Consider the following 26,669-nt stretch of genomic DNA (forward strand, 5'->3'; position numbering starts at 1 on the left):
TCTACACTGGAATTTGAAATGAAGGGAGCACATGTGGTATATGCTTATAGAGGACTTAACACTAAGGGCATTCTTCTGCTACCTCTACCAGCAGAGTGGCTTCTGAGAATGCATGCCAAATTAATTCCCCAGCTGTTCACATGCATATAAGCAGCTGCTGCTGTTACTGCCTAACACTTATGGTAGTCTGTCAGCACCTCTAATCTCTACCATGGCAGACAAGCCACTCAACTAAGGCCTTTGCTGTACTTCCGAGGACAGAATCTCTGAATTGAGAACTGGGTGGCACTAGACTGCCAGCTGTGAGCCTCAGAGCTTCTAGCTGCATGTTGCTGGGTCTATCAGCTGCTAAGCCATTCTTGCTAAAAAATAAGCTTAACAAAAATACCTCTGTACAGAAATTTTCTGAAATCATGATAGCACTCAATGCAAAATAGAGTTCAATCTACAAAAATTCATTTTACAGATGTTTTAAGAACACATCTATTTTATAAAATAAGGCATATCTGTATGAACAAAATTAAAAAGAGAGAAGAACCTATAGGAAATCAAAATCAAAATATTTAAAAAGAATGCATCAGGAAATTAAATGTAAAGGTTCCATGTATTTTTACATGACATTATTTTTGCGACTATTAAATGCTCAGAAAGTTTTTAAAATATTAAAAAGCCATCTAAATATCTCAAATTAAGATAAGATTCCTAATAGTATATTTTTTCAGATTTCTATATTAATTACTTCCTTCAGTGGTTTAAAATCCTATGTTTTCTTCCTCATTAAAGCAAAAGCACAGTTACACAGTGTAATCATGGCTCTGAGGTCTTAGTTACAAGACCTCAGTTACCATATATTAACTAAATATGCCAAACTAATTTATAAAGAGCATTCAAAACAACCTTTTGGGTCTAATTTTTTTTAAATGCACATGTATCTTCCTTATATTAGAATCAAACATAGTTATCAATTACTTAATATTTATTAACTAAAATTATTTATTGTTAATATTAGTAACAGCTTTTAAAAGTACCTTGATCTTTGTGTTTCTAAAATTTTTCCCAGTCCATTTGTTGATCTGAAATAAATATAAAAATGAGGAAAGTAAAAAAGTAAATGTTAACTTTCAAAAAAACCATTCCATCACATTATTTCTAAAACATAAAGTAAGCATATACAAATATATCCTAGAGCTAGAGAACAATAAACAATAAAAAACAAACTTACATTTTTTATAGTTTAGTTTTTCCTTCTAGTCATAAATCAGGTACATTCCACTTATGCATTAAAACATGATATGCAAAAATCTACTGCACAACTGACAGACTAGGGGCTACTTTGTGATTTATATAAAGACCCTTCACTTTAGAAAAAATGATTCATAAATAGCCAGTAATTCTAATATTCTTAAAATGAGCAGATAAACTTCTAAATGACACCTAATTTTCCTCAACACACATTGTGGAAATGGCTATACACACACTAGATATAAAAACCTAGTTACGAGTGGCTTTGACCCCAGCCTGTCCTCAGTATTCAGCCACACATCCAGTTTTTTAACAGAATAACCTCTTCAGTTCTCTAGCTAGGATCTCTACCTACTCTGCCAGGCCTCCCCTTTCTGATACAAAGATAATGAAATATGGCTCCCTTTGTATGGTGCCACAAATACTTATTAAATCCTTTTCAGTAAACTGTACACCTCATCTATTTATATCATCAGTTCCACTGCCTTTAGGGTTACTTGCTGAAGATATGTGCTATTTGTTCAAGCTTGTTCTCATGGGTAAGGCTTCCCAATGATTCTGAGGCAAGTCTCTCTACTAATTCACAAAACTCTTAATCTTCTCTTTTGAATATACTCTATAACCTGAAGGCTATTTCCTCTCAAACATGTTTATCTTCTTCCAACTCTTCAAATTTAATTCTGAGTAAGTCGCAAGTCTGAGGTACAATGGAGGGTAAAAAGCCCAACGGGTCTGTAATTTATCAAAGTGCTTCGTCAAATTCTTTTCTGGTATTGCTATACAGTACAGGCTGGCAACAAGCTGGCTAATGTCAATACTGCTCATGTTAGAGATCCAGCTTACATAGTCAGTATGGGGATAGAAATGCCCAGTAGTAACAATTTCTCTTTTTATGCCAAAAATGTTTGTGACATAGATTATGTTCCCCATTCTGCAATCACAATGATGCATAGGATTTTGAAAAGAGAAACAAAATTTAGGAGAGCAGTGTCAAAAGGGGTGAAAGAAATAATCTCCATTCACTACTTTCATCTTTCTAGACTTTTCAAAAATATCAACCATTTTTCTATTTCTTTCATTTTTTTTATTCACTGTAACTGGAAATTACTATGTAAACTAAGAAAAAAAATCTACAATCTAATAATGATAATAATAGCTAACAGAGCACTTACTATGTATCAGGCACTGTGTGAAGCTTACCAACAATGCCTCAAACCAAACGCAGATTCCAAAGTCCATGATTTTAAACATTATTCAATACTACACAGCACTACCTACCCTCCACATGCAGACATTCTTACAGCTTTTTATAGTAAAGTCTAAGAGGATATTACTACTAAAATAAGCCAAATAAGAAGAAAAATATGAATTCTTTCTTCTGCAATCATTAACCACTGCAGCCAAAATCCTAATGAGCCTTACCTTTACTGATTCAATTCATAACATATATTATATGAACTGGCACTGACAAACTCAAAATCTGATGTCAGCAGATTGTACACACTGAAGATGACCAATAATAAAAGCTATCAAACGTTTCTTTGTAGATGGCTTTTATTAGTTTAGGTCTTACAAAATAATTAAAAGTCCCTGAACTCTAATCTCATTTGAAAAGTCCAAATGACTGTTGGATCTTTTAACACATATCTGAGTACCATTCATATTGTCCTATGTTGATCAGCCTTGGCCACGGACACTGAAGACATTAAAGCTAGCTGGAAAACAGGCATGGTTAGATGACAGTTAAGGAAGACCAAAGTCAATGAGGGTTCAGGGAAAAGTGAAACCACCTGAGACAGGGAAGACTTCGCAGGAGGGAGGGAGAAAGAGGTGGGAGGAAGGGATGAGTTCCAGAGAATGGCTAAAATAGCTTAAAAAAATAAAAGAAAAATAGAGAAAAAGAAGGAATTCAAGGATTGACAGAGTGAGAGTTGAGAATACATTAAGAGTAAAGAAAGGATTTGGTAAGATACCTCCATGAGAAAACAAGTCAACCGTCCTGGGTAAAGTTAGGGCACTTCATGTAGGGAAAGAGTCAAAGAGAAGACAGGAAAATGAGGAGGGAGTCAGAAGACCCTGAATATCAGTCCATGAACTTTGAACTGTAGTTGACCACGGAACAACTTAGGGGTTAGAGGCACCAAGCCCCCTCACCCTCGAAAATCCTCATACTGCTATCTCTGCCTCAGAAACAAAGGAATTGACAAATGACTCACCCAAGGGCAAGAAGCTGAAAGGGTTTGAACAGAATCAGGACTCAAACTCTAGTTCTTTTAATTCCACATATTATGATCTCTAATTGAACACAAACTTTTCCCCATACTTAGTTAACGTAAAGATCTGTAAAATGAAAACACAGATACTATGTTTATTGGAAAAAAATCCACGTATAAGTGGACCTGGGCAGTTCAAACCCTGTGTTGTTCAAGGTTGAACTGTATATTCTGTAAGCAATGGGGAACAATTTTATATATCACTATTTACATAACAGTCAATTAGGCAACAACAAAATATGTGATTCCCTAATGATACTTGAAGCAAGTCAACCTTGAACCTTAAATTTCCACAGGGCAATAGTCATGGTAAAAATATTCCGTACAGCACATTTTGAATTTGTAGGTACTTAACAAACATTTCTAATTTTGTACCTAATAGTTGTTCTTAATTTGTTTAAATCCTCTTCTGAAACCAAGTCTGTTTTATTGAGGATGATGATATCCGCCAAAGCAACTTGCCTAAAGTAGCAAACAAATAACAGATGTCAAGAGAAATGTTAAGAAATTAAAAATAAATAAGAAACACCTCCTCAAGATCAATTAGCAGTTAAGAAGGATATAGTACTCTATGTAATGATTTAATTTACTCCTAAACTATTTATCATCCTTCAAATAGTAAGGATGAATTGTATTCATCACTATATAAACTCAGATTTCACATTATTCATTCAAAAAATATTTACTAAGTGCTCTTACTTGCTACTCTGAAACTACAAAGATAAGCCTCAAAAAGTTTACAATCAAGGATAGTTTACAATTACGATGATTTTCAACTCATGATTTTCTTTGTAAAGAAACGCATAAAATTCCAATATCCAATGTGGTAGGAACAAAGACACTCTACTTACTAAAATATTCCACGTAACAATTACCATAATTTTCAAAGAAATACAAAGAACAAGTTCACTTAACATTAATACTACATTGAACAGTTTTTTTAAAAAAACTACACTTGGATCTTGAACAATTATCTTCATCACTACGAATATTTATTTTCTCTGTAAAACAGATAACTACAGAAATTCAAGTTAAAGAATCCAGTTGACAGGATGCTGAATAACAAAATAGCTTACTATAATTAGAAACTCTATTTTCTATTAACAGGAGTAGTAAAGCTGAGGATTCTTTAAAATTTCCTCAATTCTTCAGGAAAGTTTAATCACTAGACTATTTGTTCCCAATACTGGTTTTATGCTACCTGAAGGTATAGCTAATTATTTCAAAGAACAACCAAATTCTCAAAAATAAATCAACTTCAGTTCACTGAAAAGTGGATTTCAACAGTATGTACATCACAATCCCATTTTTATTTAAGTAAATTTCATAAGAATAAAGATTGAACGTGCACATCTCAAAATATAGACAGTTGTAATCTTCAAATTGGAGGGCTTCTATATTTAACTTTTTCTTGGCTTTTATAACATTTTGCTATTTTCTATTTGGCTTATATTTTCTATAACAAACATATTTTAATAAGGAAAAAGTTACAAAAATATTTAAGTTCAGTCTAATGTGAATCATAGCTATATACCAAATGAAGTGTTCAGGCAGGATTACAAAACAACAGAGTACCATATTCTAAAATGATAAGGAATCAATCACCTGCTTGCAGTCTATTATTTATGTCAACATCATCTATAGCAAATCTTGGGGTTGAGGGAGACCTCCCTCTTAAACCCAAGAGCATATTTAGTGACTGTTGTCTATCCCAAAACTCTTTTCCCATTAGCAAGAATATGCTTAGGGTAGGCAAACCAATTTAAATATTCATAAGTCTAAAGAGAACCCAAATAGGAACATACAGGTATTTAAACAAAAAATGTTCTAAATGCCAAATTGCAACTATTTCCATATTTATTCCTCTGTTGCTCTGAGTAACCGTGAACAGTTCAATCAAATGAATTACTGTTAAAGAAGGCAGGAAGTGAATCAACTCTTTTTTAATAATCATTTTCAATCCCAAAGAAATTGTATGAGAACAAGAAAATATTTTTAAATGTGAACATCTTCCAAGTTCCTCACAAAAAACTCCTGTGCCCAGCACTCACTTTATGCTATAATATAGTTTTAAATAGAGAAAAGATCTTCCTTGACTATGTTTTTGTTTCTCAGTTTGTTTTATTTTTCATATCAATAATTTTCTTTTCCCATTTAGCCAGTAATCAATATATACTTTAAATAAATGAATACCTAGAAGCTTCATTGATAAGGCCATCAGGTTTTTCTTCTGCTAAATGCTAAATAAAAACAAAGTTTGAACAAAAGTTACCGTGGTATAACACACAACCTAATGTCAACACAAAGGATTTTACTTTAGGGACTCCTTTCTTGCCTCTAATAAAAACTTCAACAAGTTCTATTACTGAATACCCAAATTCAGGACTAACTTTTCTATCTGAACGCATTTTCTTCCTCACTTGTAATTTTTTCCCTACAGTGAACCTGTGAGGTGTGAGGGCTTAAACTTTGTCCCCCGACTGCTTCTTTTTCATAAATGGAAAACCCTCCAGATTTAAATAATGTCATAAAAACACAGAACATTATAGTTCAGATTTTAGGCAATTTCCTTTTTACAAAACTGTCTTTGTTCTAAATATTTATTATTACTTATTAAAAAAAAAGAGATAACCACTGAAATTGTACTTTTAAAAAGTCTACTAGACTTTCCTCCATCCTACCCCACCCCCCAACCCCCACCCCAGAACCATACACACTATGAACTCATACTGGGCCCTTCCAATTCCCTAGAAACAAATTAGCTGTGGGAAGGACACAGTCCTATACCCAGCATAAAGCAGGTTATCATTTTGAAACCCACACTTGAATGATTTGGGCTCTCTGGGCAACTGTTTAGTTTGCACCCTGCCAGAGTCAAGCTAGTGCCAAAAAATACTTTGACGTTGACTTAGAAGCCCACAAGGTCATTTTGATCTCTCTGGAAGTAGTTATTATTTTTCCATAATCCTATTTATATCCCTAAAGTCACCAATGTCATAAGGTTCTTCTCTGAAAAATGTTCCACCTTCATTACCTTAACCCTCAATAGATGTTTCCTGTCACAATAAAAAGCTGCCTACTGATGTCAGAGGCAATTTGATTATATAATACTTTTTGTATTTGAATTGAACTCCACAAATTATTAAATCCTTTTACAAACATTATCTCATTTAGCCTTCATAACGATTATGGGAAATGGCTATTCTCAATTTATAAAAAAAGAAGCTAAATCTAACACTGTATCACGGGATACCTTACCATAGTGTGATTTTTCAAAAATGAAAATGGGCTCAATAGAAGGAAAATGAATATAATTTTTAAATCTTTGTGAAAGCTTTTTATGTCATATAAAATCAGTCTTGCAAACAGCGTTACACAAATGTTAATAACTGCATAAAAGTATATGCATAAAGATTACCTAAAAATTATATTCAAAATTATTTCATCAAATCAGTTTTACAATTCATGAAGAGGTAGATCATTAAGGTATTTGGATAGTTTGGGACCTAAGAGCAAGTTGGTAATCATTTTATTTAATAGTCTTGGTAAAATCCATAGAGAAAAACTTTTTTTCTTCTAAAAGTTTGCCAAATTCTATTTTTGGGGCAGCTAGCCTAAACTAAAACTAGAGTAATGATGTACTGATCTCCACTTTAGGTACAACCTTATAAATTCAACTGCAGACCCACTCTGAAATTATGGAAATCACAGAACTTGAAGAATATTGTATCAAAATTGTTTCTTGTCAAAAGACCAAGTTTACTATTTTTGCTAATTATTGTTGGCCTGAGGCTATAACAAATCCTTTCATTACGTCCTCTAGAAAATAAGGGCTATTACCATCCCAGGAATAGTACCTGGCACCCAGGTTCAACAAATACTTATTGAATGAATTCTAGTTAACACCTCCTATTTGTTGACACAGATACATGGATGTTGTTATCTGAAAAATTCTACATAACGTGCAGCAACAACTCCCTTTCTTTTCAGCAGTAAATCTGTTTAGTAAAGATGTATTTTTAGCAAGGTATCTGTCTCTGAATGATCCTATAATATTGAAGTCCTTTTAAATTTTTGAAATATTTGCAAAATATTGTATTTTTGACCTTTTGGAAGATTTATTTATATATGAATTTGGGACTTTTTGGCTGTGAGCTGGAGGTGTATAAAAAAGATATGGTAAGAAAATTAGAGATTTGTTTTTGAATATCCATACCTAAATGTAACTAATAAAATAGTATTAATATTTTCACAAAGTAACTCATGTTTTTAATGCAACTAATCTAATCTCCAGAAGATTAGAAATTTTCACTCAAAGCTAACGGGGATGGACTAACATTTCATGACCTCTAGGAAGTCAAGAAGTATCAAATATAAAAACATGTTAAAATTCCGCAAAATAGGGCTTCCCTGGTGGCGCAGTGGTTGAGAATCTGCCTGCTAATGCAGGGGACACGGGTTCGAGCCCTGGTCTGGGAGGATCCCACATGCCGCGGAGCAACTGGGCCCGTGAGCCACAGCTGCTGAGCCTGCGCGTCTGGAGCCTGTGCCCCGCAACGGGAGGGGCCGCGATAGTGAAAGGCCCGCGCACCGCGATGAAGAGTGGCCCCCGCTTGCCACAACTAGAGAAAGCCCTCGCACAGAAACGAAGACCCAACACAGCCAAAAATAAATAAATAAATAAATAAATAAAGTAGCTATTAAAAAAAAAAAAATTCCCCAAAATAAAAACCTGACAATAGGTACTCTATTAAGAATATGATATGTAATAAAACATATAAAAAAGCAGAAGAGATAAATGTCCCTGTTCTATGCACATATGAAGGCTATACAAACATAAACAAATAATAAATGTACACTAACATTTATTTTCTCTGGATATCAGCCCATTTCCCTTATGCAACTTCTTACCTCCCCAAGTCAAACTTTGCAAAAAGACTAAAACCAATGTCTGCTATTCAAAAGGACATTCTCCAGTAGCACATTATACACCATTAGTCATTAAGTCAGATGACTCCCATTTACAAAGTGAAAAAATGGAAATTGTGACATTCTATTTTACCTGTACAGGCAAGGAAGGAAAAATTTTTGCAAAATTTTTTTCAAAATATTGTGTGTGTGTGTGTGTGTGTGTGTGTGTATCCCCAACGGATTCCTCATCTCTGCTTAGAGACTGTGGCTTTTGCTTATATATCAAGAAAAAGACCAGAAAAATTTTGGTACTAATTAATCCAACATATCAAAAAGGTTAAGGTTCCACCCTCTAATTTAGCACAGCATAAGAAAGAAAGGAATCCTTTGAAATAACACCATCGTATGACACAACTTCATTAAGGGCTTTTATGCAGAAATAGAAACAAGCTGGACCAATAAAAAGAAAGAAAGAAAGAAAGAAAAAAACACTGTTGTTGACCAAAGTGGAAAGAAATCTAGTGTCAAAGATGTCAGTGACATTTTAAAAAAAAGAAGCAGCAGCTATTTCTTTCCAATGGATTGGTTATAGATCTAACACTATTTTAGCTTTTAAGAAAAGATTATTGCAAAATGTCAGTCTATTTATTTTTCTGGTCTTTTCCAAGCCAAACTGTTTTCTGACTGAATTGTTTCAACAGCTTGTGCAATATAACAGAAGAACCAAAAAGAAACCTCTGACTTGACCTTTTCTGTGTAACTTCATTCATTGATTCTATTGCATTAAAGGCTGTCACTTTTGTAGAACTGAAAAGGACAATGTCAGTAGCCTGGGTGTCAAGTCCTGAGAATAGAGAGCTGTCATTTGAAGTTGTCCAATTCTTTGCCCATGATTAAAAAATGAATATTTCAGATCAATGGGTGACAATCCCATTAGAGTGATAGCCCATGATATCAATTACCACTTCAGTTTCAATTTGGCTGGCTGGCCACAAGGTACCATTTCTCAGCTTTACTTCTGATGGGCTGGCTCTGTGAAGCATGACACCCTTAAATTGCTGCCCATTATCCAAGTGTCATTACTTGTACTGCCTCAGAATTCTCTGAATCACAAGCAGCTACTGAGGTCAAGCTTTGCAACCAGAGGAATTAGACAAGTTGGCAAATCCTTTATATAAAGGAAAAGTTATTTATTTGGCACCTGACTTAGAAAATCTAAAGTTTCCATTATCCTGACAGTATGTCAGTCTTGTGTAGGTATATTGATTTAATAATTTAAGATGTTTTATCAAGGTGGGAGGGGGTTAAACGTTTGCTGTGTCTGCATTATTCAGAATGTTGCTTTGGGTTTTTTTTGGCCTCTATCACACTCACGGTAGATTCTATTTAACTCCTTTCCACATCCAAATATACATATAAAATTATTCCCATAATCATAAATACATAAAGAGTTTGATTTTGGGTCTGGTGCTGTAAGTCTATCAAAAAAAAAAAATCCTACTATCCATCCTGAAGATAACCCAAATTTGGCAATAAATCTATATAGGAGATGGATTCAAACATGCCCTTTAATAAACATTCAGAGTGAAGAATTTGACTTTTTTTTTTTTTTGCTTCCTCTGTAAACATTTTGCTAGAAATATCATGATTTCAGAACAGTTGGAATATTTCTGAGTAAAAACTGTAATATCTGGGGTCTTTCTTTGGTTCTTAAGACTATTAATAAATTTTGACTTAAAAATCTAAAAAGGATTCATCTCCCAAACTTCTCAAATTAGGGTGCTCTATCCCTGAGGGAACTGAAGGGCCAATGAAGAGGTATTGGTGACCATTTGACAAGCCTGCCATCCTAATTAAAGGTTTGGAAGAAAAACAAACTTGTTCAAATTAAGAAATTCAGATATATTGTCAGGTAGAATACAAAATGGACATGAATTTTTAAACATTAAATTTGAACTTCTAAGAAATGATTACTTCGGGCACTGTTCATATCGCCAGACTGGGTCAGGAGATGGAGGATAATTTCACTCTCTTCTGCCTCTAGTAATTTTTCACTCGGAAAGTTGAGAAACACCACTTTACTTTATGTGGCAACATGCATTTTAAAATCTTACTAAGTGCATTTTGTGAACTGAAATTCATTTAAATGCATTTCCGGACCTTGCTAGTCGCAAAACATTCACAGCAAGATGCCTTTTAAAGGAGAGTTTCTCCTCCCTAAACCTAGGCATAAATCCTGATTTCTTCAAAATATGGGAAAGCAATATATTTTTTAAAAACTCAATCATCTGCAGCTTGTGTCTGACAGCAGTTTAACAAGAAAAATAAGCTCTCATATGCTTTATCAAGCTCAATTTCCTCTATCAAACAGAAAAGCTTATCAACATTGGGGCTGAATCCTAGTGAGGGGTTACACATACCCAAACTTTATCCTGTATTATCCTTATTACAAAATATTACACTTCAAACTTTTATCACATCAAGCCAGAGAAGCAGAAAATAAACATTTAACTTAGAAACACAAAATAATAATTAAAAGACACACACAAATTTCATCTATTGTTCAGGATACTTCAAAAAAAACTATTTTTTTTTTACCATAAGTATTTGCTTTATTATTCTTCATGCTTTTTAAACTTCCAAAATATGATATATTAAATTAAAAATGTAATTCACTGGCTTAACACACACAGTGTCTGATAATATTACTGCCATTTTAAAAAGTACTATCTTTTATATTTACAGCAGAAAAATATTTTTGTTAAGGATATTTCAAACAGTCACAAACAGAGAAAAAATAATAAAATCAATCCCCATATAACCAGCTCTTAACAAATAATTAGTAACTCACAGCAATCTTTCAACTTACATTTAATCCATATTTTGAATCCACAACAGTTATGATACCTACAAAGGAATAAATCTTTTAATCATCTTTAATTTAAGAATTAAAATTAAAACTAGTCTATTTCAGTTCACAAATGTCACTCAATAAAATACTGGTTTTTCTCTTGCCAGCACAGCAATTTAATTCAATTCCATTAGTAAGCAGATGCATTTCAAACATGAACCTAGCACTATTTTAAGGCACTAGATGGGACATAATAAAAACAAATATTTAAAATTAAACAAACAAATAAAAAGGAAAATAAGATTTCTCTGGCCTTTAAAAAGATTACAATCCAAAACATGAGACAAATTTCATAATATAAAGTGGAATGTGATAAATTACACAGGACAGCTTATCTTTATTTTCACATAATCAAAATCGAGACTTTTCTTATTTAAATGATTGCTTAACAAATCTGAGGCATCTTAGAATATCTCTCACCAATCTAACTCACAACTATTTTATCTAAGATGTACCTAAGTTTCCAAATGATCAATTAGTTTGGCAGTCTCTGAATTTATATGCTAAATAATTTTTTCGAAGGACAACAGCAGAATGAGTTTGATGACGCCTAAGGAATTTAACCAGCTACAATCCATATATATTAGGGCCAAAGGATGAGGCCCAGCTTCAAAAATTCTTAAAGTTCACCCCTTAGTCTATGAAAAACATGGTCTACAGAAAGGTGAAGAATCAGGTGTGGGGTGTTGCAGGGAACATATTTGCCTAATCCAGAAAGTTTCTAATATGTCTTAAATGAAGTCTACGAATAAGATTGCCCAAAAGTGTTATGGTAAAGAGAGCAAGGGGTAGGGGGCTTTGTTTCATTCTTATCTCTAAGGGAAAATGAAAGCAGAAATTTGATCCTCATACTCTATATGTTATTTAAAATAAAAAGCTCTAATATATACTAAGTGCATAAATTAAACAACAGGGAATATAGAAAATCTACATAGTATTTTAAAAGGAAAACCTTAATGGAAGCACTAAACTTGTAGTTGAGATTATGATTGATATCTAGTTCTACTACTGTCTGGGGCTTTAGAATCAGTATGAACAAAGACTTACTTCATCATCAAACTAAACAAGCTTAAAAAGAGTACCAATACAAGGAATTTAAAGTATAACATGAATAAACAAAAATGATCTTAACCATAACATTAACATTTTACTTGAAAATTTTTTTAAAAATTCATTTCTAAACTTACCATCAAGATAAATATCAACCCCTAATTCAGCATCAACCCAAAACATAGAAGCTACAGCACCTGAAAACATATGATAATATTCATCAAATAAAAATATTTCTTCAAACTAGGAAACAAAATTCTATCCATAATGTTTTAATTTGCCCCAATGGAATTAGCAGGCAAACACATATATGAATTAAATATGGGTTTTCAATCTTCTTAAGGAAATTACAGTGATAGAACCATTTACTATTTTATACCCATTTCTTCCCCTCTCTCTACTTCAATAAACAAAAAAAACACAACTCTTATTACATACAAACCCAATATCAAGCTTTTACCAATGCCATAATAATTTACCAATAAATAATATCAAATAATTTGGGCAGAATGCCTGTGTGCACACAGGTCTTATTTTTATTTTCTCTCTCCTGAATATAATAATCATACAGTTCACAAATAATTATCTCCCTAAAGGAAAGCAAAGCAAAACATAGATAAATCCAAAATCACTTGTCCAAAATTTTTTTTTAATTTTTTAAAATTTACTTGTAAGTTTTACAGAAGAATAAAAGTAAAATTATACACTCTATGGCCTTACTAATAAATCCTTACACTATTTATTAGTACTGATATAAAATTTGGAAATTTTTTTTAATTGAGGAAAAATAATTTCTAAATAAGAAATTAAAACTTGTTTTTGACAGAAACTGGTTCAATACCAAACCACACACCCTGATTAGTATGCCACAACACAAGAAAAAAGAAAACTGACAGTAAAGAAAGAATTTGATTTTTCAAAGCATCACAGGTCCAGTTAGTGACAGAGCTGTCTAAAAGGATGAGTCCTGGGGAAAAACAAGGATAACTGAACTCATTCCAATGTCTAAAGCTGTCCACCTACCCTGACGAGATGTGGTCTCCCAAGCATCACTCTGTGTCAACAATGAAATACCTGTCAGCAGTTTACAGTGATTACTCATGCAGGATATAGCAAGGGCCACAAGATCTAATGGTTTCCTGATATCTATTGATTTTTTTCCCAAAAACTTAATAGTTTTCCAATTTGACTGAAATAGGATTTGTGAGTAACAGGGACTGAATCAATGCCTGTCCTTTTCAAGGAAATTACTTTACCATGACAATTATTTAGCTTAGAACTGGAGAGTGTCAGTCTTCTAAACAGGAAACAACTGAATTGTCAATAAGAATTTTCTTCACTTACTTGGCTAACAACATGATTTTAATTAATGAAGGAGAAAAGTAAATCTATTGTGAGTATAATTACTCCAAACAATAAGTTATTTTTTAAAAGTATTAATTTTTTTCACTCAGTAAAATTCCCAGCATTGTACATAAATCTTTTTTTAAATTCATTGATTTCTATTCGGAGAGCTTATAAGTCCGATAGTTAACATTTGCCTAGTATTAAGTTGAACTGTAAGAGTGTATTAGAGCTTTTATTCTAAATCTGATATGTATCTTTGGCTTAATACTTACCAGACTACAAAAGAAAGAACTACTTAAAATTTGGATGCAGGTGTTTAACATGGGGAGTAAAGACGAGAGAATGAAGTTAATTAGTGATTCTAAACCCAGGGTAATTTTTCTCCCCAGGGAATATTTGGCAATGCCTGGAGAAATTTTTGGTCTTCTCAACTACATGAATGCTACTGGCATGTAGTAGGTAGAAGCCAGGGATTCTGTTAAACATCCTACAATACACAAGACGGCCTCCTAAAATAAAGAATTATTCAACGCAAAATGTCATTTGTACCAAGGTTAAAAAACCCTGAGCTAAATTATAGAATCTCCCTTCTTCAAAACCTAACAAAACAAAAAATAAAAATAAACAAAATAAAATTTTGAGAGCCAAATTTTATCAGCAGCAACCAAATATACAACTTCCTGCCATAATTTTTGGGTGATAGTAAAAATAAAAAACAAAGTTCTATGTGATGTATGATAGTCGTTAATTCTACCCCAATACTCAACAAGAGGTTATAGATAAGTAGTTTACAAAATCCTAATATTTATCAGAAATAGCTTTCAAAATGGTGAGAAGTAGAACTGAGGGAGAAATAAGCAATACAGGAAAAAGCCAACAAAGAAACTTCAAGGGTAAAATTTTCTAACCGTCTCCACACTTTCAGGGGAGGGGGTCACTTTCTAGGGCTCAGAGCAAAATGAAGAGAGAAGTCTGAAGCTCAAGGATGTCCCTGCAAAAGGTACGGGAAATCTATTCACGAGTAGTTTGAGCTAATACAGGAGGGGAACACTTGGTATTGTAGGAGAGCAGAGCCTAAAAATCATACTGCCTATCTGGCTCTCTCAATCACTTCTTTTCTCTCTGCTTCCCCATCCCCGCTCCCAGCAATACCCAGCTTTCAAACTAAGGCTCAAGAGAAAAACAAGTTTAGGTAACATGGGTAGGGTATTTAAAAAATTCATGAACACCACATCTAAGTAGACAGTTCTCTGAGCCTCCTACATCAAGCATAAACACGGTGAAAAAACTATGCACATGTTACTACAGATTAAAAGAAGCAAAAAGCAGATAAAAGGAGGGAAAGAAAAAAATGAACAAATGAATGGGGAATACAGATGGCAAAGAACCTGCTCTGGAAGAAAACATAACTGAAGAAACCAAAGAAAATTCCTAAGGGCTTCTTTATAATAAGAAAGATAAAAACAATATAATCCTAATTAAAAACAAGCTCTAGGTAATTCCCTGGCAGTCCAGTGGTTAGGACTTGGCGCTTTCACTGCCATGGCCCAGGTTCAATCCCTGGTTGGGGAACTAAGATTCCACATGACATGGACAATAAATAAATAAAAATTTTTTAAAAAAGATCAAAAAGAAACAAGTAGGGGCTTCCCTGGTGGCGCAGTGGTTGAGAGTCTGCCTGCCAATGCAGGGGACACGGGTTCGAGCCCTGGTCTGGGAGGATCCCACATGCCGCGGAGCGACTGTGCCCGTGAGCCACAATTGCTGAGCCTGCGCGTCTGGAGCCTGTGCCCCGCAACAAGAGAGGCCGCGATGGTGAGAGGCCTGTGCACCGCGATGAAGAGTGGCCCCCACTTGCCGCAACTGGGGAAAGCCCTCGCACAGAAACGAAGACCCAACACAGTCATAAATAAATAAATAAATAAATAAATAAATAAATAAATAAATAAATAAATAAAAGAAACAAGTAAAACTATTTTTTTTAAAAAAGGGAAGAGCTTAAAAAAAAAAGAAAAAAAAAGGCTCCAAAGCAAAATAAAACAGAATAATATGAAAAGGTAGTTTATAATGCTAAAGAAATAAAACTTAGGGCCAATGTACCATTACTTAATCAATTAATTCATTTAAAACATCAACAGACATTGGTGGAAACAATTACGGACAAAAATGAAGATTTGAGATGATTACAGTAAATGCAGAGGCAAAAGACATATCAAAACAATTAGAAGATAATAAATATGGAGAACAAAAGAAAATTCAATATACGAAAAATTCGTGTCATAAAGAAGAGAACCCAATAATTTGACAGAAAAATTCTTCATGGTAATAAATAAGGAAAATATCCCTAAATGAAGCACTAACCCTACAGACTAAAGAGTATATTGTAATCCAGGAAAACATGATTATGAATGACACCTAGATGTATCTCGGTTATATCACTGAACTTTAAAAATAAAGAAAATTTTTTTCAGGCATTTTAGATGAAAAAGCAAGTCACTTTCAAGGAGGCAGGAAAAAAATCAGATTTTTCTACAGTAAAATTCATTGCTCCAATATAATAAAATAATGACCACAAAGTTCTAACGAAAGTGTTCTGAGGATATTACCTCCTGCCAAGTTGTTTTTCAAGAACGAAAACCACAGGCAGACATTCTCAAACATTAAAGGAAACAACAGCATTGAAACTCAAAGAATACAGCACTCACAAATCCTTCCCGATGAAAAGAGAAAAATACTGCACGAGGAAATCCAGCCAATCAAATATACTAAGAGATCATGATGCAACATTTTCAAAGTTCTGAAGGAAAGAAATTGTGATACAAAAATTTTATACCTAGCCAAGTAATCCTTCAAGTATAAAAAAAAAAAAGACAAGCATTCTCAAGCAATGAAGTATGCAAGATCTAAAGGAATACAGCACTGAAAGCTTGAAAAGATTACCTGACCATGAAATTCAGTCAATCAAGAGATTGATCAACTCAGGAATGGAGGAGCCATAGTGCTGGTAAAACAGTTTAAACACAGGACTAAACAAAGTATGACAGAATATAAACGTTAGAAACCTTGACAACATAGCAAAGAATACAATGAACCAAAACCAAATGGGAGAAGGTGGAAGTGTTTTAATTCCCTCATCCTTTATGCCAGAGAGTCAATAGGTACAACCCTGAAAATTTAAACATGTAGTTTAAAAAATAACTTGTCCAATTTATGTTCTTTATAATTTTTTCTTTTTTTTCTTAACTCATATCTCTTACAGTGAAGAAGCATTTATCTGACATTCAGCAATTCTTTCACTTCTTTCAAGTTCTCTTCTTTTAGGTTCAAGTAGAACTACATTAATAATTATTTAGAATAGCACAAAGAATGTGATCCTATTTTATAAAATTACTTCTGCATATTTACACATGGAGCGGGGTTTCCCAAACTTATGCATGTGTAAGAATCACCTGGGGGCTTATTAAAACAGATTGCTGGCTTACAATACAGCACATATAGTATTGTTGTAAAGTATACAACCTCTAGCTGTATAGTGGTTATCTCTGGATTAAAAGTTGACATATTTTATTTCTTTCTAAAAAAAAAAAACCAAAAAAAATCAGATTGCTGGGTCCCTCCCTTAGAGATTCTGATTCCATAGAGCTCAGATGAGGCCCAAGAATCTGTATTTTTCCCAAGCTACCAGCTGAGGCTGATGCTGTCATTCAACATACCACAGCAAGTAGCCCTGGCACGGAGAAATCCTTGGAATAAAATTTACCTGCTTGTATTTTACAGTAGTGAGATATAGGGCAACATTTTTTTTTAACTTTCTTCTTTGTATTTTCTTAGTTACTGTTTAAATTTTTTTTTAATGATCAATGTTTCATTTTTACCCAAACAATAAAAATCATTATTCTAAAGAAAGAAGAAACATCAAACTGTTTATACCTACAATTTGTAAAAAAGCTTTCTCTGAGATTTTTATTCAATTTTTACTTCCTCTGAAAAGCTAAACTGTGTTTTAGTAAATTCACCTACTCTCAAAATTACAAGAATTTTTCTCTATGCAGTGGCTACAATGAAAGAAACTGATATTTTCTATTTCAAGAAGAGGCACACAATATACTTTCCCATCTTACCAGATTTAAATTAATATTTAACATCAATGTAATGGTCCAAGTCCTATCATCAGTCAGACCTCTTGGAAATGTATGAAAATGTATGAAAAATCCATGCCTACTGTAAGGACCAAAAGAGCCTAACTCAATCCTAATTTGAAAACATAGGGACAATGTTATTACATAATACTTCAAAATAAAGTAACAATTGATTACATTTGAACCTTCAGTACACTCCAATATTTCTTTTAAACAATTATGACCACTTCAATAAATTATTCCCAAACAGTTCTTTAATACGGTTTTATGGCGCAATGTCATAGACCCAGATCAAAAAAGAAATAATGGTATGGGTCAGCCTTACAAAACTAAATGTTCTGCATACTTGGAATAAAGATGTTAAGGAATAGAAACCCATTGTTAGAAACAGGTAGACTTTGTGTAGCTTTCAACAGGGAAGTTTGGATGTAATTCCATTCAGAGGTAAAAATTTCATAGATAATCATTATTAATTGCACACCAGAAAAAAAGCCTTGATGTAACTCTCTACCTTATGACAATATTTACAAATAAAATTATTTCAAGTTTAATAGTAGAAAAACAAAATGCTAACAATTAATTTAAAGGGAATAAGTATTTCTCGGATTTAACTCCAAAAGTCCTTAGATATCTCTAAATGACCCTCTACGAAAACTGGATTAAAAAGCAATCAGAATTAAGACCTCTGTAGAGCAGAACCAACCAAATATATACTAGAAGTAGAATGTCTCCTTTTTCCCTACATTTTATTAGATTTTTCTAATATTTTTAACAACTTTTGTTCATGCCAATAACCCTAATCGATAGAACTTCAAATTTTATTAGCATGTTAAAAGTACCAAACACTTTGATCATCATTCATCTGCCAAAGAAACATGACGACTCAGTATTTTTTCTCCTTTAAAGCAAAATAAAAAATTTTTAATCTAGAGTAAAGCTTTAATACTCATTTTAGATATTTCTCTAGTCCATTTATTTTTAAATGTTTAAGAACTATATTCTGGTTATTAATAATGACATTTCTTACCAGGATCTGCTAATCCAGTGGTCTCTAACAGTATGTAATCAAATTTCCCTTTCTTCTGCATCAAATTTTCAATAGCTCTAAGGCCACTGTCCCTGGAGAATGCCAAAACATGATATACGTTGATTGCCTGAATATTTTAAAGTGATCATCACAAACATTTAAAAATATATTTAGCAACCAGGGATAAAGATATCTTTAGGCATGTGGAAATTTACCTCAGTCCCAAGCTTCTAACATGTCCATCCAGTATTTACCAGTTTAAGGGAGGGGAGGGAAATGGATGCATATAGCTGACAGGTAACAAGAAATCAGATACTTGATGAGTTAATACTTTAATTTTATTAAAATTAAAAGCAGAGGGAATTTTAATATACCTGACTAAAGTAAGTCAGAACCTGTTATTTTTATAGCTTTATGAAAGAAAAAAATCAATATAGAAAATGACAAAATTTAGGAATTACAGTAGCTTAATATAACAGCTAAAGGGACACTACAATTAAATACCTTTCAATTCTGTTCTGAATTAGGGTAGCAGGCTTTAATTTCCTTTTTTTCTTAATAATATCAAAAGTGCAAGAAAATACTTAATTTTAATTGTCTAAGAAAATCTGTTATGTTTTAGCCTTGTTAATACACTTGACTCAAACACCTAAGATAGTAAATGATGTAGAAGAAATTTAATTCACTAGAATATACAAAATCAACCATATGGGTATTAATTTTCCTAATTTGCTCAACAAACATTTGAGTGACTGCTATGTGTCACTCCTTTTCTCAGAGCTGTTATATTGGTGAATAAAACACTGTCCTTGGAAACAACTATAACTGGTGGAACAGGATGTGAGGTTTTTCTCTTTTTTCATGGTCATTTATTTTTGTTTTCAGAGGTTGAATTCTTGGAAATAAGACCAATGACTTATTAAATTCAGAATAATCATTTTTTATACATTAAATGAGACTTTCATGCACCACAGGGATTATTAATTAAACCCTGACATCAAAAACAACAACAAAAAACTCAATAAAAGGACCACAGCATTGGAGCAGATAGAAAAACAAGGCATCAAGAAATGCTTTAAGAAAATGCATCCTAATAAGTCGTTTACTTGAAAATACAGTGAAGAAGATTATGTAGATTCAGTTAATTTACATAAGGAAATCAAAGCTAGAAATATAACCAATAAACATTTCCAGAAGCCAACAAGCACACAGTAAAAACATTCCTCACTTTACGGAACAGCAGAGGCAACCGTTTCTAAGTTCCAGCCATTCTTCGTAGAGTTCTCCACCTTGGCTGACAGCTAAGGATTTCTCCAATGCACTTCCTAGAATGATTAACAAGAAGCACTCTTTAGATTATGTCCACTAGTCAACCAAAAACAAAGATGAGTATACTCAACAATGGAGCAGATTTCAAAGCAGACAATACATTTCGTAACTTTTATTCTTTCATTCTATTCAGGCTGCCTCAATATTTTAAACTATACTACTCTAGATTATTTTAGCTTTCCTTTCTTTAAGAGAATTTAAGCCCCTAAAGAGGCAAATGTAAAATCTACTTCCTCTTTAGGCCTCTTACTAGCCTGCTCCCATTTCCTAATAAAGTAGCTATTTTAAAGGCGTTCTTTCTTGTCCATGGCCAACTCTCTAGATAGACCAGTATGTTTATATATTGGTTTTTATATGCCCTTCAATCTCTTACCTATATTTTCTTTTCATTCTTCCTCTAAATTGTTTCTGTGTCTACTAGACAGACTGTTCAGTATTCCCCGTATGAGTTATACCCTTAGTTCATTTTGAGGAAGTTTTGCTTGGCCAGGGTACCAATGTGCTCACTTAAAAATTAAATTTTAATCAAATACACATACGTGTCCTAGCAATGCTTACTTGAGAAAGGATAAAGTATATTTGAGAGCCTGAGATGCTTGTTATCAAATAAGAATGATTTAAAAGTCTTACTTTTCCTCCAGTAAAGAAACATACCCAAGCCAGGAAAGAGTTCTAAATGTCCAGTAAAGCAAATGACCAACAACAACAACAAAAAAAACCTGAATAATTTTTCACTTACGTATATTTTTTGTTTATACTTCAGTTAGGCAATGATAAAAGAGTTTTGAAAGGGGCTGCTACAGAATTCAGGGTGTAGAGAACATTAATAAAATGAAAAGGAAAGTATAACAAATGTTGTAAAGGACAAAGTTGTAAAAAAGGTCCAGAAAGAATGAAGATAGTAAGAAATAATAATAAATGTAATCAGTGTCCGACAGAAGATCAGTTAATAAGAAGTTAGAATTAAAAACTATGATTAAAAAATCTTAGGATTTTTATTTTTGTCTAACAGGACTCTTTAGTTTATTGAAACTATCTTCAGTTTACTAAAACCAGAAATCAAGTTCAACTAACAGGCCTCCCATCCTGTTAATAAACCTAGCTCCTTTACCAATTTGGAACTGAAAAAAAAGTATAATTTAAGAAATACCCCAACTGAAGTTATATTTTTTGGTTAAACATGAGTTTTATTAAAATTCACACTTGAGAAGAAAAGCTTATAAAAGAAATCAGAGAATTGTGTCTAACACTGCTGTATACATTTTTTTAAACACAGTTCAATATTAAAGACAAAAAAACTGGAATGTTAAATGTACATATTTTCACAGATAAATGAAGTTGCTTGAGGATGGAGACCACATGTTTAACTTATTTTTTAAATCTTCTGTTTTAACTGCTTTGCAGAATAATAAACGTTCAACAAGATAAACTTATAAGCCTGAAGCATTTTCAAATATTTTTCAAAAGTTGCAATTATACAATACAGTCAGTACAAAAGGAACTTCCTAGTTGGTACAAAAATCTTCCTGAAAGATTTTCTTTCATATCCTTAGATTTTTATTTCTGGAGATACTTATTTTATGCAAAAATCTAATTTAATTCTGTTGGTATGAATTCTAAAGTTAAACAAAACAAAATTTTATAGAAATTATCTGATTTCAGTATCTCGAATCCATACAAAATAAAGCTTGACATAAATGAATCTAATTTTTCCAAAACTATCTACAGCAATGTGTTCACATTATAATATCTTGCATTTTCATTTTAAAACATGGAATATCAATTCACCAGTTGAATTAACTGTCCAATAAATTCTTGCAGCATGGCATTTACTGAACTTTACTTACCTTCCCCAAATTCATTTAAAATCACTGCTATTCTTTTACTGTGTTGCTCTGTCAAAATATAGTTCAGAAGTGTTGTCTTCCCAGCACCTATAAAATATGTTTGTTTTAATAACAAAATTCAAAGACTAATTTTAAAGACACAAAAAAAGATATAAAGGGACTTCCCTGGTGGTCCAGTGGTAAAGAATCCGCCTTACAATGCAGGGGACGCAGATTTGATCCCTGGTCAGGGAACTGACCCACATGCCGCGGGGCAACTAAGCCCGAGTGCCACAGTTACTGAGCTTGCGGGCCTCAACTAAAGAGCCTGCGTGCTGCAAACTACAGAGCCCATGCGCCCTGGAGGCCACGCGCCACAACTAGAGAGAGGAAACCTGCCCACCACAACTAGAGAGAAGCCCGAGCGCCGCAATGAAGAGCCCACGCACCGCAACGAAAGATCCCGCGTGCCTCAACAAAGATCCCACACGCCACAACTAAGACCCGATGCAGCCAAAATAAATTAATAAATTAATAAATTAAAGTCTTAAAAAATATATATAAAGAGTCCCAACACTCTTTAAAATTTGCATGCTATTCAAATATTATTTAACAATGGTAAGAGAAGATTCTAGAGGAAAAGATTAAAGTATCCTTTGAAAACTATTAAAAATGCTTTATGCTAACATAAAATTTTATAAATATTTACAAATACTCCAACAAGGTGGGTCACATAGATTTCTTTTACCTCATATGACAAAAAAAATATGCCTTTTATATAACTTACACAATTAATGTAAGGGCATCTAAATTTTCTATTAAATAAGGAATTATTGAAGTAATGGCTCCTAAGGAATAAAGTACTTGTGTAGTTTATAAAACATAAAATATTTAAATCCCTTCACATGATGACAATGTTTCTTAGTCAAGAATATATGGTTTACTTCCCCAGAATTTACACATAAAGACCCTTCTTTTATTTTAACATTCATCATTAACCAGACACAAATTCAGAATGTCTATATGGCTACTTTTAGTATGCGTAAAGCAATCTATAAAATTGATTATACACACACACACACACACACACACACAATAGAGAATGGACCTAGGAAATGTTAACAAAAGACACAATAATCAGTATTAGGAAAAGAAAGTTCATAAAGCTACGCTAACTCTATCCAGTAGGTGGCATATTACACCTAATACATTCAGCTCAAGCAGAAGAAAAACTTTTGTCTTGTGAACCATACATACCAAAGTCCATGGAGGGAAAAACAAACAAACAAACAAAAAAACAAACAAACCCTAACTGCATGCACATACTAGTGTAGTTCAACTGTATAAATATGTCATTTATTTACCTATTTTTCTGCTGGTGTGCATTTGGGTTGTTTCTAGTGTTTTGCTATTACAAATAGTGCTGCTAAGAACTTTTACAGGTAAGCTTGTACACATCTTCTGAAGGACATTTACAAGATTTCTAGGGTATAACTAGGAGGGATTTACTGAGTAATAGAGTATTAATATCTTCAACTTTTTGGGGTCACATTCGTATAAAGCTATCAAAGGGATGGAAGGCTTGTATTTAGCGGGCTTTAGGAAGCTCAGTATCACTAAAGGTTGACATTTAGAATGGAAGGGACAGAACTTAAGGACACATGGCAATGAGAAAATTCTTAAAACCAGTCCAAGTGTGAGACAGGTGCCCTGAGCATGAGTGCTGCCCTAAGCAGTGGCAGTGAAAATGGAAAGGAAGGGGTGGATGTAGGAGACCTAATAGAATTACTAGGGCTTCATAATTAACCATATTATGAAGCAAAAGACGTTAAGACACAGTTCAGTCAGTCAAAAGTCTCCTATGGACCAGATTTTATACTGAGCCTTGGTGAAAAATGCACAAGACACAGACAAACTCTCTCTACCTTCAGGAAGCTTAGAAACATTAAAGGAAGTGGGAGAAGGAGGGGAATTCAGAGCAATAAAGAGGCAATTATGTCACGGGATGACACATTCAATAGATGTACAAGATGTCAGGGAGCACCTAAGAGGGACATCTAGCCAGAGGACTAACAGAAGAAAGTATTCCTGGGGCCAAAACACTTGGCACATTGTAGAAGTAAAAGTCGTTCAGTGTGGCTGGGCCACAGTTTCGCAGGCTAAAGAGGTTGTCAAGAGCCAGATTGTAAAGCTCTTGTAATTCATGTTAAGGAATCTGAACTTTAACCCAAATAGAAACCACTGAAGGGTGTGACAAAATCAGACTGACATTCATAAAGATCATTAAGGCTCAAATACAGAGAATATATTAAAGGGCACCATGACTCAAGACCAGTTAGGAAGCTTTTAGAATATTCCAGATGGTTGGGCTCACAGAAGCAACCATCATTCATGATGGGATGGTAAGATGAAGTTTTATACATGCTGAGTTTGACATGTCTGCGGGACATCAAAATAGAAACCAGCTGGGTATGAAGTTAAAAGGATGGACAGAGAGGGAAAAAAATAAATTTTAAAGGAGAAGCCAGAGAAGCAGGTGGAAAATCTGATGAAAAATGTGATGGAAACCAAGGGAACAAGAGTTCAAGAAAGAGAAAATGGTCAAGAATAAGTAAGGAAACTATCCCCTAGATTCAGCAACAAAGTTGCTGGCATTAGTCCTCACTCCTAAGCTTCAGACCATTATCTCCAATGCTCTTCTGATCTAACAGTGAGCACAATGGGGAAAGACAGGAGGGCAAGTCTAAACTATACTGTTTCAGACAAGAAATGTGCTCAACTTCGCAGTAGAGCAGCCTCTGAATAACAGTGGGAAATTCCTTTAATAATAAATAAACTCCTTTATAAAATTAATCCTGAGTAAAAATGAAAATAAACTTAGTCTACAAAGCAACAAAAGAGAAATGCCAGTGATTTAATTCCTATTTTTATGTAAAAGGCCCTCAGGTGCACCGAGTTTGTACTTGTCTCCAGCAGCATCTAGGAGTGGTATTATTTTCCCAGATCGTTTCACTTTATCTACATTTCTTAACTTTTTCCACACTTTTAATATGGTATTTATTCTAGCCCTTCTAGTTAACTGTAAAGTTTTAAAATAATACTTCTCAAACTTTTCCAGTAAAGTACCTCTAGTGTAAGCGCGTACACTGTCCTTCAGGAAATTGTACTATGTTTATAAAGCTATGAATTCAAGTGATCCCATGAACTCCTGAAAGTCCTCAGTTTGAGAAATATAGCCTTTGAGGGCACAGTAATTTTATTCTTACTCTTTCTCCTACAGTACTTTACAAACAGACCTTAAAAAAAATGTTTGAGATATTAGTACTTTACACGAAAGGCTGTTAGAGACTGGCTCGTGAGGAAGAGGAATATACTGAGGAATGGTCCTCGGGTGTCGGGCATTTTCAGAAAGGTCACACTTTAATTGGAACAGAGTTATACGGTAGGTATTTCTTGCCCCACTAAGCAGAAGAGAAAAGCAAAGGCAGACAGGTGACTGGAACTATTTCCGTTTTCAAGTGAGGCAGGTGAACTTTAGAAATACAAGGTAACTTGTTAGAGGTCACATGCATAATGAGGGGCGGGTCCGTGCTTCACACTGCAAAGCCAGAACTAGTTTCAAAAATGCGAGGCTAATTTTCAATCTCACTTGATAAACGTGACCCTAACTTAGAGGGGTCTGAGCATAACCTCTGAGATGAAAAGCAACCCAGTCGGGGAGCAAGTGACCCAGCCCCTACCTCAGAGACATTTGCTGTCGGCCAGAAGGCCCCGATGCCTAAGGAGAACAGGCACCGTCAGCCTCAAACTCACAGGACAACAGCGTTCACTGCATTTTCTGACCGGGACTGTTAGTTACCTAAATACCCGGTGATAATTGTGACTGGGATCTTAGCGCCGGGGCCAGACGTTTCCTCCTTCTCCTCTCTTTGCTTCGTCTTAATGGGGACCAATTCAGGACAATCCTCCTCCGCCTGCTCCTCTTCATCATCCGCAGAGCCAATAGCATGAAACATCCTGGCAAACAGCACAGCACACCTCCACCTAAGAGCAAACACCTGGGATCAAGACGCCGGCCCGCAGCTGCGCACGCTAAGCGCGCGGCGCGTGCTTGACGTCATCACGCCGCGACGCGTGGCGCCTCCTGATGCCGCCCACGGTTATTACCTGGTCTCCGGCTGAGGACCGCCTCCCCTCTTAGACACGCCCCCAGGGGAACTGGGCAGGCCCCTGGGGCGTGTTCTCTGAACCGGACCCGAGCGAGGCAGACTTGTTGGGCCCAAACCTGACGCCGTCTCTGTGTGCGTCTTTAGCCTTAAAAGCTAATGGCTGGCTGATGGTAGGGTTGAGTCCCAGGTGGTTGGAACCTGGAGTGAGTAGCCTGTCCTAAACAGCTCTCATGAGGAATAGGCTTTATCAACTTGACATTTCTTAGTATCATTAAAAAATTTTTTTAATTCATAGGAGTAACAATGGGAAGCTGTTAACACTGCAAAGGTAATTGTAATTTTTCTGCCTGAACTAGTGAAACTTTTTTCTGTTTTATAATTACAGATTTTACATGTATATCCAAATTTTTACCACGTACATGCATTATTTTTATTTATTTTATCT

The 26,669-nt window shown here is 34.2% G+C and overlaps 1 protein-coding gene across 1 annotated transcript in view; it reads right to left on the minus strand.

Moving 5' to 3' along the window:
* Positions 1-26,176, minus strand: part of LOC133098411 (zinc-regulated GTPase metalloprotein activator 1B) — a 42,602-nt gene extending 16,426 nt beyond the window's left edge. Inside the window, exons 1-9 of the mRNA XM_061201214.1 lie at positions 25,915-26,176; positions 22,077-22,163; positions 20,129-20,225; positions 18,901-18,992; positions 12,525-12,584; positions 11,296-11,333; positions 5,709-5,755; positions 3,891-3,977; positions 1,029-1,073 (exon numbers count right to left, since the gene is read on the minus strand). Of these exons, the coding sequence (XP_061057197.1) occupies positions 1,029-1,073; positions 3,891-3,977; positions 5,709-5,755; positions 11,296-11,333; positions 12,525-12,584; positions 18,901-18,992; positions 20,129-20,225; positions 22,077-22,163; positions 25,915-26,071 (710 nt within the window). The 5' untranslated portion in view covers positions 26,072-26,176. The remainder of the gene's footprint in view (positions 1-1,028; positions 1,074-3,890; positions 3,978-5,708; positions 5,756-11,295; positions 11,334-12,524; positions 12,585-18,900; positions 18,993-20,128; positions 20,226-22,076; positions 22,164-25,914) is intronic.
* Positions 26,177-26,669: the final 493 nt, after the last annotated feature.

The sequence above is a fragment of the Eubalaena glacialis genome, chromosome 9, assembly GCF_028564815.1.
Source record: "Eubalaena glacialis isolate mEubGla1 chromosome 9, mEubGla1.1.hap2.+ XY, whole genome shotgun sequence".
NCBI classification, from domain to species: domain Eukaryota; kingdom Metazoa; phylum Chordata; class Mammalia; order Artiodactyla; family Balaenidae; genus Eubalaena; species Eubalaena glacialis.